This window comes from Anser brachyrhynchus, assembly GCF_964034855.1.
Source record: "Anser brachyrhynchus genome assembly, chromosome: 19".
NCBI classification, from domain to species: Eukaryota; Metazoa; Chordata; class Aves; order Anseriformes; family Anatidae; genus Anser; species Anser brachyrhynchus.
Genome location: NC_137712.1, coordinates 4,727,488 through 4,744,446, shown reverse-complemented (window position 1 = coordinate 4,744,446; position 16,959 = coordinate 4,727,488). Strand labels below are relative to the sequence as shown.

General features: G+C 64.3%; 1 protein-coding gene across 2 annotated transcripts in view; it reads right to left on the bottom strand.

The window, feature by feature from the left end:
• The window catches only part of RALGDS (ral guanine nucleotide dissociation stimulator), a 48,792-nt gene extending 32,448 nt beyond the window's left edge, over nt 1-16,344 (bottom strand). The window contains exon 1 of one of the 2 annotated variants that reach the window (XM_080561772.1): nt 16,122-16,344. In XM_080561772.1, the coding sequence (XP_080417898.1) occupies nt 16,122-16,139 (18 nt within the window). In that variant the 5' untranslated portion in view covers nt 16,140-16,344. Of the gene's footprint in view, nt 1-5,313; nt 7,925-16,121 lie in introns of those variants that run through there. The other variant, XM_080561771.1, reaches the window with a different exon arrangement.
• Nucleotides 16,345-16,959: the final 615 nt, after the last annotated feature.

Here is a 16,959-nt window from a genome sequence, read left to right as displayed (position 1 = left end):
GGACCTCGTGCCGCCGGGAGGCAGCTGCAGCCAGGGCACCGGGACGGAGCCAGCGACCGCCAGCAGCACGCGGGCGCCGGGAGCCGTGCGAGGTGCTCCGCCGAGCTCGACGGCCCTCGTGGTGTTGTCGGGATGGAAAACGAGAGAGGAGAGAGAAAAACGGGGAGAAGAGAGCCCACCTCACCTGAGAAAGTTCAGGAGGCTGAGCCCACGCCTCTGGGAGATGCTTGTCTGCAGAGTAAAAGCTGCAAGGGGCAAGCTCTCACACTGCCCCCGGACTTCGGGCAGCAGCTGGGGCTAAAAAATGGGGAGGAGGAAGAGCACAGCGACAGGGCAACACTCCAGGACATCTCTCTGAACATTAAATCACGTCCAAAGCGAGAGTTAGGGGGTATCGCCACCCAAACCAGTGGTTTTGCCTTGACTTGTACCAGTAGAGGACACAGCACGAGGTGTGTTACCAAATTTTCTTTGCAATTTCTACTCTGCAGCTACTGGCAAGCACAGACGCAGCCAATCACTTACAAAAACCCGCGGAAAGCAGATCAGTCCGACAGTTCTCCTGGAAGCATCAGCTCCTTCTGCACTTGCAGCACAGGGAGAATTAGCATTGCTTTAATCACACCAGCGAGCCCCGTCTCCCAGTCGGCACGTGGGGCTCCCCCGAGCCACCCGCTGGGGCTGCGATGACGAGTGGCCGGGCAGGATGAGTCCCGGGCACGGGGCAGACTCTGCTCGAGGCTCCAGAGGTCTGGGTTCTCATTTCGGTTTGGCAACCCTCGCCCGCCCGGCTGCATCGCTGCGGTCCTGCTGGCTGCTTATTAAAGTATCGCCAGCCCAGCAACGCCCACGGCCCCGTTCCCCTCGTGGATTCGGTCGAGGAGCTTGCATGGACGTGGAGGCGACGACTCCAGCCGCGTTAGCACCCGGGAACCAAACGCAGCAGCCATCGGCGACCCTCTCCCCCGTCCCTTTAGCCCAGGGTGAAAGCTCAGCCCAGCACGCCAACCAGCCCCCCCAGCAGCTGGAATTGGGAACCACCACCGTCCCCAAAGCTCCCAGGATGGCCACCTGCACGGACACCACAAGCAAGAAGCACGCCCGTGCCCCCTCACACTTGTTTGCACGCTCTGAACCCATGGGGCAGCCTCGCCAGGGGGGTGAAACCCGGCCCCCAGGGAGGCAGGGGTGCAGTGGGGGGGGGTTCTGCTGCTTCCCACAAGTCCCAGGATTTTACAGCGCTCTCCTGGAATTCTGCCCTCGCGGATGAGGATTCAGCCTGGGTGACTTTTTCCGTAGTTTCCAGTTTTCCTCTAAAAAGCCAAGCGGTGATTCACCCGAGGGGAAAGGAGAGTTTGGCCAAAAGAGAGAGGATGGAGGGATTTGTTGTTTTTGTCTGTAATTGTGGTCAGGAAACAGTCCCAGCGCTCATTTTCAGCTCCTCCCTCCTGATAACATCTACCATGCACAGGCAGTGGAAAAGAAACAGCCTTTGATATAAACACGACAAAGCGTTTGATTCATTGCAGAGCTGTTTTCAGCGACTGCTTCGCCCCAGCGCCTGGGACCGACCCGTGACCCCCGCGAGCTCCAGCTCCCCGTCCTGCCGGCTGGAAGCCCACCCGCTCCCCGCTGGGCACGGGTCGGCAAAGCCACCCAAACGAGGGATGCTGCAGGGGGGCGTGGGCGCTGAGTCTCTGGGCAGGGCTCAGTCACCAGCAAGGGTTCACCAGTGGGACGAAAGGTTTTCACACCATGCGTCCCCCCACTCGCCAGCTCATCCCATCACCCGAAAACACCCGCTGCGTCCATGGGAGGGTGCTGAGCCCTGCTGGCTCGGGATGGGGAGAGCATCCGCCTCCCTTCCAGGGGCGCTCATCCTCCCAAGCGTGGTGAGGAAGGCTCGTTTCCAGCCCCTGCACAAGCAGCTCCATCAGCCCTGGCGCAGGGCAGATTGTCGAGGAGCAGACTGAGCCCCCAGGGCAGCCCCGGTGCCGCTGGTGTGCAGGAGACGGCGCTGCCCCGAGCCCCCCCGGGCAGGATTCGTCCCTTGCCATCTACACAGCACTCTGAGGCTGTATGGTGCCGCACACCGCTGTGCTCCTGAGTAATGGAGCATCGGTAACTCATTAGTGCTGATCTCCAAGTTTTTCTGCTACGTGCCAGGAGATGACATTACACCCAAGGTACCCAGGCCGCAGTCAGCTAAAACACAAAAAGCCCAGCCGAACGAGATCTCTGAACGCAGCGGGGAATAAACCTGGGCTACAGCAAACCTGGGAACAGATCGCTCGCTCCCATCTCCAGCTCCTCCGGGCCTGGCTCTAAGGTCAAACCAAGCTTTTATCTCCTCCTGTACGTCAGCACATTGGGAAAAAAAATAATATTAGAGGAATAAATTAGCATGTGAAATGTAATTTAACTAATTAGCCCACTGGAGTGGAAAATATTTGCTAACTGCTTTGAAGTCAAACCTACTGCGCTCACGAGGACGTCACCGAGGAGCAAGGACGGGGGGCTGAGCAGGGTGCTGGTGCCTTCACCCGATGGCTTCCCAAAGCCCGAGGCATGGGATTGACCCCCTGGGATGTGCCCAGGCAGTGGCACCCCAGCACCACAGGACGCTGTCCCCGTCCCCACCACTCGCAGGGAGCAGATACTGCCAAGGAAGCTGACCAAGCGGCCTGCCGTGCAGCTCCATCCTACGAGGGAAGTGCCGAGGTGCCCCCAAAAGCCGTTACATCGCTTGCGACAGCCCGTTCATTGATTTCCCCATTTCCCAGATACAGAAACCGTTACTCTTTTATTAGCGAAGGTTTGGAAATCCCTACCCATAGTAGCACGAGAAGCACCCTGAGAAATTTTGCAACTGCTCGGCTGGGTTACGAAAGGGAGGGACTGGCAGCCCCAGCGGCAGCTAGCGAGGGGGACGGAAACGAGAGGAACCTCTGTCTGGCACGCGGCACCACGCCGGGGTGCCAGCCCCTGGATGTGGCCACGGGTGCCCACGTGCCACGGGTGCCAATGTCCCTTCCTCCCTCCCTTAGCTGCAAAAGGAAAACAAGTGGGGAGAGGCAGGGGGCGCCCCAAAGAGCAGCGGGGCACGGTGACGCAGCTGGGATGCTGCTCCGACTCCCTTCCCGTGATGCAGGTCTGTTTTATCCGCTCCCATCCCTGCCTCCTGCGGAGCAGCCCGGGTGCTCCCTCGCTCGCGGCGGGTCGGGAGGCAGTGCTGCTGGGCAGCGTTCGGCCGCTTGTCAGCGTGGTCCCTGCTTCAATCGGCCCCTGGACCCCGTCCACTTATTAGAGCTCCGCTCAGGTGCGTGCATCTGAAGTCCCCGTGTAACAGTCCCTAATCTTCTCCCAAATTCCCTGCGCCCTCTCCAAGAGGAAAGGCAAGCCGTGAGCCTGCAGGTGCTGAAGCAGAGCAGGAGATGCCACCCGGCGAGGTGACAGCGTGGGGACAGCCCTGGGCGGGCATGAGGCACTGACATCCGCGGCTGGGGGAGCTCCTTGGCCGCCAGCGAGGTCTTTCCCCATCGCTCCTCGCCCGCGGCTTCCCCGCTGCGGGGGCTCCAAGCAGGGAGAGAGGTGCCGGCGCTGCGGGGGCGCAGCCGCCTCGCCCCCGCTTTCTGGGAGAAGGGAAGGCAGCGAGCATCCCCGGGTTTCCTTCGCGCAAACACAGCGAGGCACGCAGGCGGAGCCCCAGTTGGAGTGGAAAGGGGGATGCTGGAGAACGTGCTCCCAGTGGTTTGGGTTTCCACCGGGAAGCGCTAACCCCTTCCGTCCCGCACAATGGAGCGAACGCCCCGGCGGTGACGGAGGGCTGGGGACACCAAACAAAAAAAAATCCCTCCCACTGTGCACAACCCCCTTAATTATTATTATTTTTTCCATTCTGCAATGAAACCACGGATACAATTAGCAGGCAGAGGTCATTTCGAGCAACCCGGGGCAGGGCATCCCCACGCCCCGTCCCAGGCGGACACCGGTCTCCAGCGCTGGTGAACCCTGAGGATCCCACAGCACACCGCACGCTGCGGGGAAACCCAGCCCCAGGTATGGCTACGGCGAGGTGTGAGCTGCTGACAAATCAAGCTAAATGAGAATAAAGCACCCGGCTGCGAGGTCGGCGCCTTCCTCCCGCGCTCCAGCACCCCGCAGGCTGCCCTCGCCTCCCTCCTCCCCTCCCTGCCACGATTTCGGGGCGCGTTCCCAGCCCCGGCACGCCCTGCTGGCTCTGCAGTGACCGTCGCAGGTATCCTCATTAGCACAGCGGCACCCTGGGTGCTGGCAAAACCCCTGGGGTGTTTCTAAATATAGGAGGCTCCCTGCGAGCCCATCCCTGCAGAGGAGCTGGGCTGGGCTGGGGCTGCCCACCCCTGCCAGGATCCGGCACGGCGCCCGCAGGGGAGCCCTCCCTCCTCTCCTCTCGGTGTCATTTTATCCCTTTAAGCACGCAGGTAACGCAGAAGAGAAGGTAACGTTCACCATTATATTCTGATCGCTCTCCACCAGGAAAAAATGCAGATTTAAGGCCCCTGTGGTGAGGACGACCGCTGAGCACGCACAGCGAGAGCGGGGGCTTCCCCTGCTCCCCAGCCAGAGGCAGCTCTGCCCCAAAATGTTGACGGCACCTGGAGCGCATCCCGAACCCTCGCGGAGCCGGGATGCCGCCTGCTCGCCCACCGCGAGCTGGGGGAAGCACTGCCCCTACGTTGGGGTCCCTGGCAGCTTTGGGGCAGGGCTCTCCCCCGTGCGGTCGGGTTCCCGGTGTGTTCCTGCGAGGGGCAGAGTTAAGGTGACGACGGGCACCCTGAGCCACACGCCTGGGGAAATCCACCCCAGCGCTGCAGCCAGCGCCACTTTGTGCATCCAAGCCCTGCCCTTTGCTGCAGCCGAGCAGGCAGGAGCGGTGCCCACGGTGCCAGAGGGGCCGGGCAGGGCGGCCCCGAGCTCTGCCACCACCTCCGAGCCATCCCCAGCCAGGACACCTGCGAGAAACCTGCCCTTCCGCACCGAACGCCACGGCGAGTCTCCCACCCTGAGGGGAGCTTCCCCTGCCTCCCCGACTCCTCCTTTCATCTTGGGTTTTGCAAGAGCAAGGCTCGGGCTGGCTCCAAACGCAGCGCTTGGGGAGGAAAGGGCTGCGCCGGGAGGCGGTGCCACCTCTTGGCACCTTCAACTTTGCCTCGAGTCCACCAGCCCCGGCCAGCGCTGGGGTGGGGTCACGGCTCCTCTCTGCCCCCCCTGCACGCCCACCCCATCCCCGGAGCCCCCGCGGGGCCGGCGGCTGCCTCGCCTGCCACTTACATCGTCATCCTGCACGCTCAGGGGGATATCCAACATGCACATCTGCACGGGCTGCACCAGAGCCTTCTGCACGTTGAACAAAGGTTTCGCCTCCATCTTCCCGGGCGCGGAGGGGCTGCTCATTCTCCTCTCTCTGCCGCCGCTCCTCTCGCGGGAGGGGCTCCAGCCCAGGCAGGGAAGCGGACCAGAGATCTCTCCCCGCTCGGTTTTCTCAGCGCATCTTGCCAACAGCTGCTGCCGCCGCTCCGAGCGCCCTTATTTCCTCCCTCGCGAATCAAAGGGCTGCGAGGAGCCGCACCGAGAGGCCGTGTGTGCGCGTGTGTGAGCGAGCGCGCCTCTGTGCGTGTGCGTGTGTGCAGCGGGCGATGCTCCCGCGGTCGGAGGAGCAGCCCTTTGGGAGCATGCCGCGGCACGCTGCCTCCCCAGCCGCTCCTTGCTCTCGGGGCGATCCCGGTGCCGGCTCCCACCTTGCGCTGGCGCGAGGCTGAAAGCCTCATCTGCATGCGCGGCGCTCGCGGGTCCCGCGCATTGTCCCCGAGACACAACAGGTCCTGCCTGCTGTTGATTTCTGCTTGCGATCAAACCGGGTCTGCGGAGGCTACAGCTTTTCCCTCCGGCTGTTGCGGCAGGCGAACAGGCAGAGCTGGAAGGATGAGAGGCTGTGAGGCAGGGAGCATGTCTGATCCGGGCGGGAGCCTCCCCTTTTCTTGCCTTCTCCTCTTCTCCATCCCCGCTTCCCATTGTCGGAGGCAGTTTCAGACCAACACCTTCCTGCGCTCCCAGGACCACAGCGAGGCTTAAATAATTCACACCCAGCGAGAGACTGGGAGCCCCATGGCACTGGAAACGCGGCACGGCACCGAACAAAGGCAGCGAGCACCGGAGATTTTGGTAGGGGTCAGTTCTCCGTGGGAAGTTTCACCCAGGGGAGCACGGCACCGGCTGCCTTCTCCACCCCAGGGAGCCCACAGCTCCGAAAAGGAGTTGTGCTGGGGGGAGAGCGGCACACACCGGGGTGCTTTAGCTACAAAGGACACCTTCCTGCAGCATTTGCACCAACCTTTTCACGGGGCTATGGGAGAGGCACTGATGCTCGCACCAGGGGTGCAGACAAGGCGAACGGGGGCAGCAGCAGGCCCTGATTTGGGGCTGCCCCTTGCTGCATACAGGGCAGAGACCCAGGGTGGTGCAGCCCAGTCCCTGCTTTCTCAAGTCCCACAGCAAGGCTGGCTCACGCCCGGGTTTTGGAGCTGCACTGGGGAACCCAGCTGAGCCCCGCTCTGCACGGAGTCTCCGGGGCCACCTCTCAGCCTGGTAATATTATGGGACCTGCCCGGCCCTTTTCACGCTGCCAAGGCAGTGCCACGGCCCAGGAAACACCCCGGCACGGAGTCACCGTCTCGCTATGCACACAATGTCCCGGTGACTCAAAGCGCCGCACGCTGCCGTCACCGGCCACGCAGCTTGCCCCCGGCACGGGCAGCACCCGCAGCCCCGCTCCCAGGAAAGGTGACTCAAAGCCGCGCCGAGCCCCCGCTCGGGTTCCTTGCCGCCCCGCGACAGCTCAGCAGAGCACGGCTTTCCAGTAACAACCTTCCAGTAACCAACTGGGCTTGGCTGGCCGGGACTGCACCTTCTGATGGGGCCGAATGACTGCAGCGCCGTCCCGAGAAGCACTCGCCACCGGGAGATCTGCTGCAGAAGCAGACGGCAACGGTTCCCCCGGCATCACACCAGCCCAGACAGGACGATCCCGCACAGGCTCGTGAACGACGGCCCCATCCCACTCCACCTCCACCCTGGGTGAGCTACAATCCCGAATCCTCCGGCAGCAGCAGCAGCAGCAGCGCCCCATGCCCATCCCGCAGCGGTAACAGACCCCCCAGCACAGGACGGAGCCCATGGAGCGGGGAAGCCCTGCAAGGGCTGGAGGAGAAACTTTCCCCCAGCACCCCTCAGCCCCGCATCGGGCAGACAGGGAAGCTCCAGCGCAGCCCCTGGTGCTTCCCCGTTTCGTTTTGCATTGGGGCTTTGTTGTTTCCTGCAATTCAGCAGAGGAAGCCCACAGCGGGACCTCGCTGCTTCGCAGCTCTAACTGGGAAAATGCCCTTTTCCAGTAAGGGCCTCGGCAGGAACAGAGAAACGGCGATGCCTCCACCGGCTACAGCCTGCTCCTGGCTGCTCTGCTGCTGCCCACAGAGAGACCAGCTCCTGATCGGGGCCGTGCATCCATCCCTCACAGCCCCTGCTACCCAAAACCCATCGTTTTTGACTCGTTGGGACGGACCACGACCGAGTTTCCGTGTAGGTGGCCGCAGGTTTCGGTGACGAACTTCTGCGCAGGAGGGTGTCAGTGCCCAGCACGCGGTGGAGGCCCTCAGGCTGCTCCAAAAGCAGTGCCCGATCTCTCCCAGCCCATTAGCTACTTCTACCACCGAGCGACTCGCTCCTGAGGACAAAGACCCACCCGAGGAAGGCTGACCCCGGCGCTTGATGAAGCCCAGCATCAAAGGCTTCCACAAAACGAAAGAAATCCCACGGCAGTAACAACGGCAGGTTTGTTTTGCCGAGGAAATTGCGACTCCCCGTATCGTCCCCGAGCCCAAACGGCGCTGCACCCTGCGCGTGCAGGAGAGTGCCCTGCTTCGGGGAAGCGATGCAAACCCCCCGGGTTTATTGTCACCGCGCGGGGCTGGCGGAAAGGCAAAGGGGAAACAGAGCAGCAGGGCAAGCGGAAAGCAAATGGAAAATCCCAGCAGCTCTTCCCCCTCGATACTTATCGGTAATAGGAAGAGGAAACCCGCTTTCGAAAGCCCAGAAATCCCAGCCCGGTGGCATCCCTCTGCAGAAACGGGGCGGTTACAGGAAGCCCACGGGCAGACCTCGAGAGGCAGAGCAGGCTCGGACGTGCGGGTGGGTGTCCCGTGGGTGGGTGTCCCGTGGGTGGGTGTCCCATGGGGCTTCCAGGGGACCTGAGCAGGTGGGACACCAAATCCTCAGCAAAAACCAAGGTTTTTTTTTTTTTGGTATCCTGGTGCTGCTGCAAATCCCACTCCAAATCTGCCTTGTCCCAAGTGAGTTAAGAGAACAAACCCCACTCATTTTTAACCGCACCCTCAGTTTCAGGCGTTTACTTCAAGAAGCCGCCCTTGCACCCCCAAAGTTACGCTCCTGGCAGCGGCCCCAGCCTGAACGAATGCCCGAGCTCCCCAGAAGGGACACGTACGCAAAATTAATTCTCAGTCGAGCCCATGTGAAGCACGAGACGGCCGTTTAATGGGTGCGGAGCAGCAATTACCACTGCGAAGTGAAAGCCAGCGAGCGTTGGGGAGGGTGAGAACCAATTAGTTTTCTCAGGATTCCTCCACACATTTGTCACTTGAGGGATTCCCACTTCCACGCTCCCCTGGGGGTGGGAAGGAGCCCCGGGAGCCTCCGGGTCCCGTGGGGAGGAGGGGACGGGGACACGTCCCCATCGCCCCCCGCCGCGGTGCCTGGATGCGGCCCCTCGGAACCAGTCGCTGTGGAGACGGTCACTGCGGCAACGCGCGGCTGGGGGGATGCGAGGACCAGGGGAGGATGCCAACGAGGCCGAGGACCACTTTCCCCATAGAAAACGGCCCGGAGGTGCCCACAGGTCCCCTTTCTGCTTCGGAGGCCGCTTCCCAGCATCAGCAGCGCAACGGGGCTCCGCCGCTCGCGCTCCAGCTGCCGCGTCCCGTGCCGAGAGCGCTTTATCCTGCTGGAATGGGTCCCACGGGAGCTGCTGATACTGAGCCGTCACGGCGGGTACGGCGTCAGGAGGGAGCTGCTGGAGGCTGCCATGGTAACGCCGCGATGGGGTTTCCATCCCGACCTCCCCTCGGGGATGGGGACGGAGCCCGGGATGGGGGCACCCATGCCGCAGCCCCCGGGTGGAGGTGGCCGGGCGCAGGGCGGGCAGAGCCGCTCCAGGAGGGTGCCTGGGCGCAGCTCTCGGGCAGGAAAATCCCCGGCACACAGCCCGTACGTGATCTTTGGGCACAAATAGCCGGGGTGACTGCGTTCGCGCAGGGGCACCCAACTCCCCGTGCTGGGCTCAGGCAGCGGGTGTGGGAGCTGGGGGCTGCAGAGGTGCCACGAGCTGCCACGTGCGCATCGCAGCTCTTCCCAGCCAGCTCCAAACCTAAGGAAAACCCCCAGCATCTCGCCAAATACCCGCCCACCGCAGCACCAGCCTCGCTGGGATCGGGGTGGGCAGCACACGGGGCACGGCGGGGCTCGCGCAGCCCCACGCCGGCCAGCCCAGCGCGACCAGGAGCTCCTCACTGCCAGCAGCATCTCTGCTCCACAACGGCACGGTGCCGCGGGGCACGGAGGGCTGAGGGCACGGGCAAGCCGCGACAGCCCCTGCTGTCACCAATTATCATTGCCCGGCGAGGGTTTATTCCACCTGGCAGCCAGGCTGGAGCAGCAGCCGTCTGCCGAGGGAGACCAGGCTGGCAGCAAGGCCGGGGCATCTCTGCGGGCATACGTCCACAGCCATCGAGACCCGCAGGCGAATGGGGCACGGGGACGTGCTGCATGGCACCTGGAGCACTCGCCGGGGATGCTGCATCCCCCGAGTCACCGACTGAAGCTCAAACACACCCAGGGGATGGGGGTCCTGTCCCCCAGCCCTGCAGCCCTCAGGACGCTGTGCTGCTGAGCCTGCAGCTCCCCGGGCGCGCTTTACGCAACGTAAGCCGTGGCCAGGAGGTTATCTGCGGAGCCACATCGCTGCCCCGGATCGCTTGTCAGACAGCGAACAGGCTCGGAGATAAGAGACACAACCGGAGCAGCTCAGCGGTTCCCAGCCCCGCGCACAAAGCCAAGGCTCTCCCAGCCCTCCCTCTTCGCTTTGTGGCCGAGGGGCTCCGAAGAAGCCTCCGCCACATGCAGTCTCCTCCTCACCAGCCCGTGCCAGCCAGGGGGATGGGAACACTTGTTGCACGGCTGGGTTCCTGGAGCAGCTTGATTTTCCTGGAGGTTTCCTTCAGGGCTCCAGTTCAGGTGCTGCCCAGCCTCCCAGCACGAAGGCGAGGGGTCTGGCACCGCTTCCTCGGCCATGCAGGAGCCGATGGCCTTTGTGGACCTCTCCGGAGCCAGCCCAGCCCTGGATCAGAGCAGGAGAGGTGTTTCAGCCTGGACACCGGCGCGTGGTTTGCTCCCCTTGCAGGTGAACGAGGACGCGGCAGGGGGGTACGGACCAAACCCAAACGCTGTCAGGTTCGGTGGGCCAGAAAGCACGGAGACCCCCCCCCAAAGCACCGGCTGCAGCCCGAGCCCCTGCAGCAGGACAAAAGAGGGCTGGTGCTGACGGCCAAGAGCATCCTCCCGGAGCAGGGCACGGCACAGGAGGTGGCACGTCCCCCTCCTGCCCCACGCCCGTCCCTCGCCACGCACCCGTCACCGCCATCGAGCGACCGCGCTGCAAATCGGCTGAGGCTCAGCCCTGGAGGCCCTCCATTGATTTCCGTTGCCTAACGACAGGAAAGCTTTATAATCCTATTAACTAAACACCCTGTCGAGCAGCAGCGGGAGCAGCGTGAAGGGGAGTTGTGTAAGCGCCCAGAGCCACCCGGTGCAGCGCCCGGCTCCATGGGTGCTGGGTGAGGCCCCCAGAATTGGGGTCGTGGCACCCGTGGGTGCGGGGCCAGTCCCGACAAAGACCTCCTGGACCCACCCCACAAGCTCTGGCTGCACGTCGCTGGCTCCTACAAAGGAGCTGGGAGGTCTCGTGCAGGAAAATGGTGCCCAGGCACTCAGACTGCAGGACCCAGACCCGGAATATTGCAACATCGCTGCGTTGCAGTCCCGGGGGGGCAAGGAGCCCCTGTGAGCCCCTTAACGGGCAGCCATTCACAGGGATGGGTTTTGGGGCACCACGAGATGCAGATGCCTGCCTGATGCTTCATCCAAACAAAAGCCCTCCGGGTCCAGCTCCCCTCCAAACGGCACAACCAATGCTTCTGCCGCGCTTATCCCCAAGAAGGTCTGCGCTGCAGCAGAAGGGAGAAAAATGCCTTCCCCCCGGCAGAAACACACCCTCCGCAGGCAGCGGGAGCATTTATCAGGCTTCTCCCCACCCCTTCTCTGCCATCACTCACACAGCACCGGCCTAATATTTTCCAGCACGGGTTTCACTGCAGAGGCACAGGACGGGCTCTTTGTCTGGGGACACGAGGCTGCAGGCGCCCCCGTCCACGCCACAGGCACCCCGAACAAAACCCGTCCCTGTTTCAGTGCTTACCCCCCGGGGCACAGGACAACCTGTCCCCCCCACGAGCCCTGGGGCGGGAGCGTGCCCTGTGTCCCCGTGCTGGGGGCTCCAAACCCACCCCGCGGAGACGCAGCATCGCTGCGGTGCCCTGGGGACAGCGCAGAAGCGCCCGCCTGTCACCATGGAAATGCTGAAGGGAGGGCCGGAGCCCGCGGGGACTTTCATCCTCTGCCAAGCAAAACAGGGCCCTCAAACGACCGCCAGCGCCCGGAGGAGGAGGAGGAACGGGCTCATGCTCCCCTTGGGCCAGCCAGGCACGAGGCAGCCAACGTGGGGCTCCCGGCTCCTGGGGAAGGAAAGGACGCCCCGGCACGGGCTGAGCTTGGCCCCACACCTCGGCCACCCACCCCGGGGACACCGGCCGTCCTCCCCCCACGCGCCCACCCAGCCCTTTTCACGCCGGTGGTGTCGCGGGGAGGCGAAGAGCTGGGACAGGCAGGAAGCAGGCGGGGGGAAATCCGCTGCGGGAGGGAGGCAGCGGGGCCGGGGGGGAGGCTTCAAAGGGCCCCGGGCTGCGTGCGGAGCCAGGCGGGCTCCTCCGGCGCTGGCCAAGGTCTCTTCGGGGTCTGCTTCCCACGGGGTTCGTGTCCCACGGGGTTTGCTTCCCAAGCACCGGACATCCTGTGAAACCTGCAAGGGGACACCCTGGGACACCCCGAACTCCCCAAGCTCCGGCGCTCACCTAAAGCCCGATTTCCCAGGGGATGAACTCGCAGCCCCCGGGGAGCGGGAACCCCGTCCTGGAAGCCTGTGAGCCTCTGACACACCACCGCCGAGCTGCCTTTGACGTCAGCTCCCGTCTACGAGTGTTGTCTTTGACCCACGGCCAAAAGTGACAATGCGGGGGGGGGGGGGGAAATAAATTGGTAAGGAAAGCAAATATCCGGCACCCCGCAGGGAGCCCCAGGCACGCTGGGGTGGCCTGGGAGCCAAAAGGCCCTGGAAATTCATGTAATTCGGCACCTCTGCCGTCCTCCTGATGGGGAGGACATGGCTTTGGGCACAAGGAAACGCTGAGGACAGTTTGGCTGCCGGCAGTGGGAACTGGCACAAAAGGGAGCTCTGGATCGGGGCTTTCATTTCCCAGGAGGGAGGGACGCGGTGACTGACGTGGCCTCGCCGAGGTCTCACGGCAGGTCCCGGGTGGTTTGGGTTGGACTTGGGGTCTCCACGGATGGAGCTGCCTCATGTTCTCACCACCGAGCAGCCGAACACGGTTCCTCCTCGGTGAGCGAGGCGCAAACCCCGAGCTCCGAGCAGATCTGCCCCCTTCTTTGTCCCCGCTGACCCTTCCCAGCACTGACGAAGGCAAAACCCAAGGCAATAATTCATAGGGAAACCAAGAGTGCCATCTGCTGCACAGCCCCGCTCTCCTGCCCGGCCCCGCACGGGGCTCCCAAAACACGTCCCCAGCCAGCCCCAAGCGCTGCACGGGGGCAGCAGCAGCCACCCCCGGAGGGGGAAGGCAGCCCCGAAGCCATCCCGACGGCCACCCATGGTTGCACGACAGGGGACAGCCTCTGGCTTGCACGGAAAAGCAAAGGACAGCGGGAAGGGGGAGCAGACCACAGGGTCCCAGAGCACATCCAGTGAGGAACATGCAAGGATATGGAGCAAGAAGCACGGTCCTGTGGTGAAAACAGGCAAACAACCCCGTCATCCCATTAGGGCACTGCGGGTGAGGCTCACCTGGCGGCCTCGTACAGGAGGGTAAAAACCCAAGCAGCCCCCAACACCCAGCCGGCCTCGGGAGCTCGCTGGCACCATCCCGAGCTCCTCTGGAGAGAAACCCCAGATCCCAGCACCAGGTACCGTGCCCTCCCGCCCCTGCTTTGCCACCCTGCTGTCCCAGGGAGACTCAGGAGGGGTGGGAAGAGCGGGGTCAGCCTGAGCGAGCCGGCATCAGCTTCTCTGCACCTCCGGCCCCAGCAGCTGCGGGCAGTTACCAGTCAGCCCCCCCCTGCTCCTGAGCGGTTGCAGTTTGGGGGCAGGTGAAGCAGTTTCTCCGCGTCTGCTGCCTGGAAAGCGTGCTGGCATCCTCGGTGAGGCGCACGTTGCTATAGCAATGGGAAGGTATCAAGCGAAGCCAGCCGTGACGGATAGGGCAGGTTGCTTTTAAATCACCAGGCAAGCTCAGGACCCCTGCTTCCCAAGGTGCAGCAGGCGGGCACTGTACAGGGGATGGCACGGCAAGAAACGGAGAAACAGAACCCCCAAAATGCCCAGAATAAACAGTCCTGAACCTCCCTTCGCCCCCTGGCTCACGTGAACAGCCCTTGCAAAGCAAACCGACCCCAAAGACAACAAAGTGCACCGAGCTGCAGGGCGTCGGATCAGGCGCTGGAGCATCCCAGCCCAGGGGTTTCTTCTGGAGCCTGCACCCCCCGCTCGTGCTGCCCGGCCCTGTCTGCAGGCACACACACATACACACACACACACACACACACACACACACACAGAGTGGGAGCTCCAGATGGAGCCGTGGATTCCCTCTGCGGAGGGTCTCAGCATCTCCCCTCCTGCGGCCCCCCGGGCCCCGCTGCCAGCAGGACCCCCGCTCGCCGTCACCAGTTGCCAGCTCGCCCTCCTGCCCGCAGCAAAGCACAGCCGCCGGCGAGCTGCTGGCTGGCAGAGGTGGCCGGGCACGGCTCCCTGCCCGGCCTCGGGTCAGACGAGCGAGGGGGGCACCGAAGCCAGTTCAGCCCCAGCCCCGCTCCCCGCGCTCAGGCTCCGCGTCCTGCAGAGGCTCGGCCAGCCCCAGCCCCGCTCGCGTGCCGTCTGCTCCCTTCTCCGGCCCAAGCAGGCAGCGAGAGAGAGAAGGGACAAGCCTGCAGCTCCAGGAGCCTGGCCCAGGGTGGGAGCCACCTTCTGACCCCGTTCACGTGCAGGTTTCGGCGTTGAAGGCTGAAATTCCCCACTGCTCACCAACCTTTGCTTTCCCGCGTCACGACGCGCCGAGCGCACCTGCAGCAATTAGACCAGAGGCGAAAACCCCTCCCTGTTTGCTCAGCTTATTTACTTTGCGGCACCGAGTTTTCCCCGCTGTTTGTGTGGGTCTTTCCCTTGGCAACCCGGCAGAGAAACGTTGACGAGGCAGGAGCAATGGGGCCGTGCAGCCAGCGGAGCCGGCGGGGTGCGGCCGCGGGCGCAGCTGGAAATTCCTCCTCACCGGTAGTCATAAAAAAAGGACGGGGCTTCGACGATCTGCACCCCTTACGCAGCAAAAGGGCTCACCCTCCTCGAGCAGGACGTGCAACGGGAGCCAGGAGGGCCCAGCTGCGCCCTACGCCGTTCCGCCCGCTCCATACAGGATCTCAGGCTGGGGACAAATACCTCTGCGTGCCTCAGTTTACCCCGATGTAAAACGGGGTAAATACAAACAGCGAAGGGAAGGCTGAAGCCCAGACCCGGGTGCAAAGCGCTCCGCAGGAATGCAGCCCGCATTCCGCAGCACGAGCAGGGGACTGAGCTCTCAACGTCTTTTTCTAGACGACTTTACACCCGTGATTTTCTGGGTCTCGCAGCAGAATTATCCCCTCCAGCCCACAGCCACGGTGACAGAGTGCTCTTGTTCTTGACCCCCGGCAGGGTCAGGACGCAAACCCCGGTACGTGGGCTGCCAGTCCCCTTTGCCAGAGGTGCACTACACACGCCGGTGCCAGCTCCTGCCTCACACGCTGCCCCCCCAACAGAGCTGGTTCAGTTTTTGTCTGCGTGCTGGGTCAATGCAAACGAGGCCCAGACCGAACAGACCCACTCGCTGCGCACATTTTTCCAGTCCAAAAACCACATCCCAACCACCTTCCCATCACGGCATCAGCCCTCTCCCTTCCCCACTCCAGGGGCCGTCGGTGCCCACCTGCTTCCCACCGCCCCCGTGGGCACCGACCCCATCCCTCACCAGGGCTGGAGAGGACGGGACGTGAGAAGGGCACCAGAACAGATAAAGTCAGAGAGGCAGCAGGACCAAAGAGCCGCGTTCTGTCGAGACCCCCCAGATATTCCTCCTTTGGTTCATCCTCCCCTGCCCCCAAAAGCACCAGGAGGGGCTGTGAGCGTGGAGCTTGTGCCCCTCCAGGCTCAATTTAGCTTCGTTTAGCCTCATAAACGCTCCGGGCAGGGACAAGGGCCCTCCTGGTGCCACCTGCCCGAGAGAGCAGCAGCAGCCCCGGCTGGCGGGCACAGCCTGCAGCACCCCACAGCACCCCACAGCACCCCTCAGCACCACTCCAGCAGCCAGCCCCGTCTCAGCCTTTCACTCCCGTCCTTCGGCCCCACTCCTCCAGGCTCCTCTTGGCCCCCGCGCCCCCAGAACAGGAGGAACCCGAAGGAACCCCCCGGGGCTGCTGTTGCTGCTCCCCTGCGGGGTACCCGGGGCGGGCACCTGCACCTGCAGCCCCCCCGCGCTCCGTCTCACCCCGAACCCCCCCAGGAGTGCTCAGAAGGGGACAGACCCCCCCCAGAAAGAGGGGGGGGTAAAAAAAACCCAAAGGAGGGCAGCTCTCACCTGGCTGTCGATCATCATCGTGCCCCGCACACCATAGCCTCCGCGGAGCCGCGCTGGAAGAGCCGCCGGCCTCCGCTCCGGGACCCCGCGGGGCCTGGGGTGCCCCCCCCCCGCCCCGGGGGGGCGCTCGCTGGGGCCGGGGGCTCAGCGCCCCCCCGCGCTGCCCGGCGGCCGGGGCCGCGCCGCGCCGGCCATGGGGGCCCCCCCGCCCCGGGAGCCGCCGTCGCCGGGAGCGCGCAGCGCGGGGGCGGGCGCGCGGAACGGGGAGGGGTGGGGGGGGGGTAAGGGGGGGGCGGGGGCCGAGCCCGGCTCCGCCCGGCCGCGCGCAACGGGCCCCGCTGGGCGCGCACCCGCGGCCCCGAGGCACGGGGGCGCGCAGCGGCACCTGCGCCCCGCGGCGCGCACGGGAGGGGGACCCCAAAAGCGCCCCGCTTGTGTCCCCTCCTCCCCTGGGGACCCCAAATTTTTTTTTGGGGGGGGCAGCAAGGAGCCTTTGGGGCTCTCCGGGGAGCGAGCGGAGGGTTGGGGCAGCGCCGCTGTGCGCCTATAAATAGGAGAGCTGCAGGGCGGGGAGGGGGGCGCGCGGTGGGACCCGCTGCCAGGCTCTTCCCGGCTCCGTTCCCCCGAGGAGGGGAGCCCAGCGCCGTGCTGGGACCACCAGGCCGGAGCACAACCGACGGCCACCCCCCGGCTGCTGCGTCTCTGCTCGGCCCGGCGCCCGAAATGGGGGCCCGGGGGAACCCGAGGAAAAAGGTGCCGGAAAGCTCCACGCGCAGCCGGGGTGCTGGAGCGTGAGCTGGTGAGCCGGCGAGGCTGAGCGGAGTTGCCCTGGAAACAG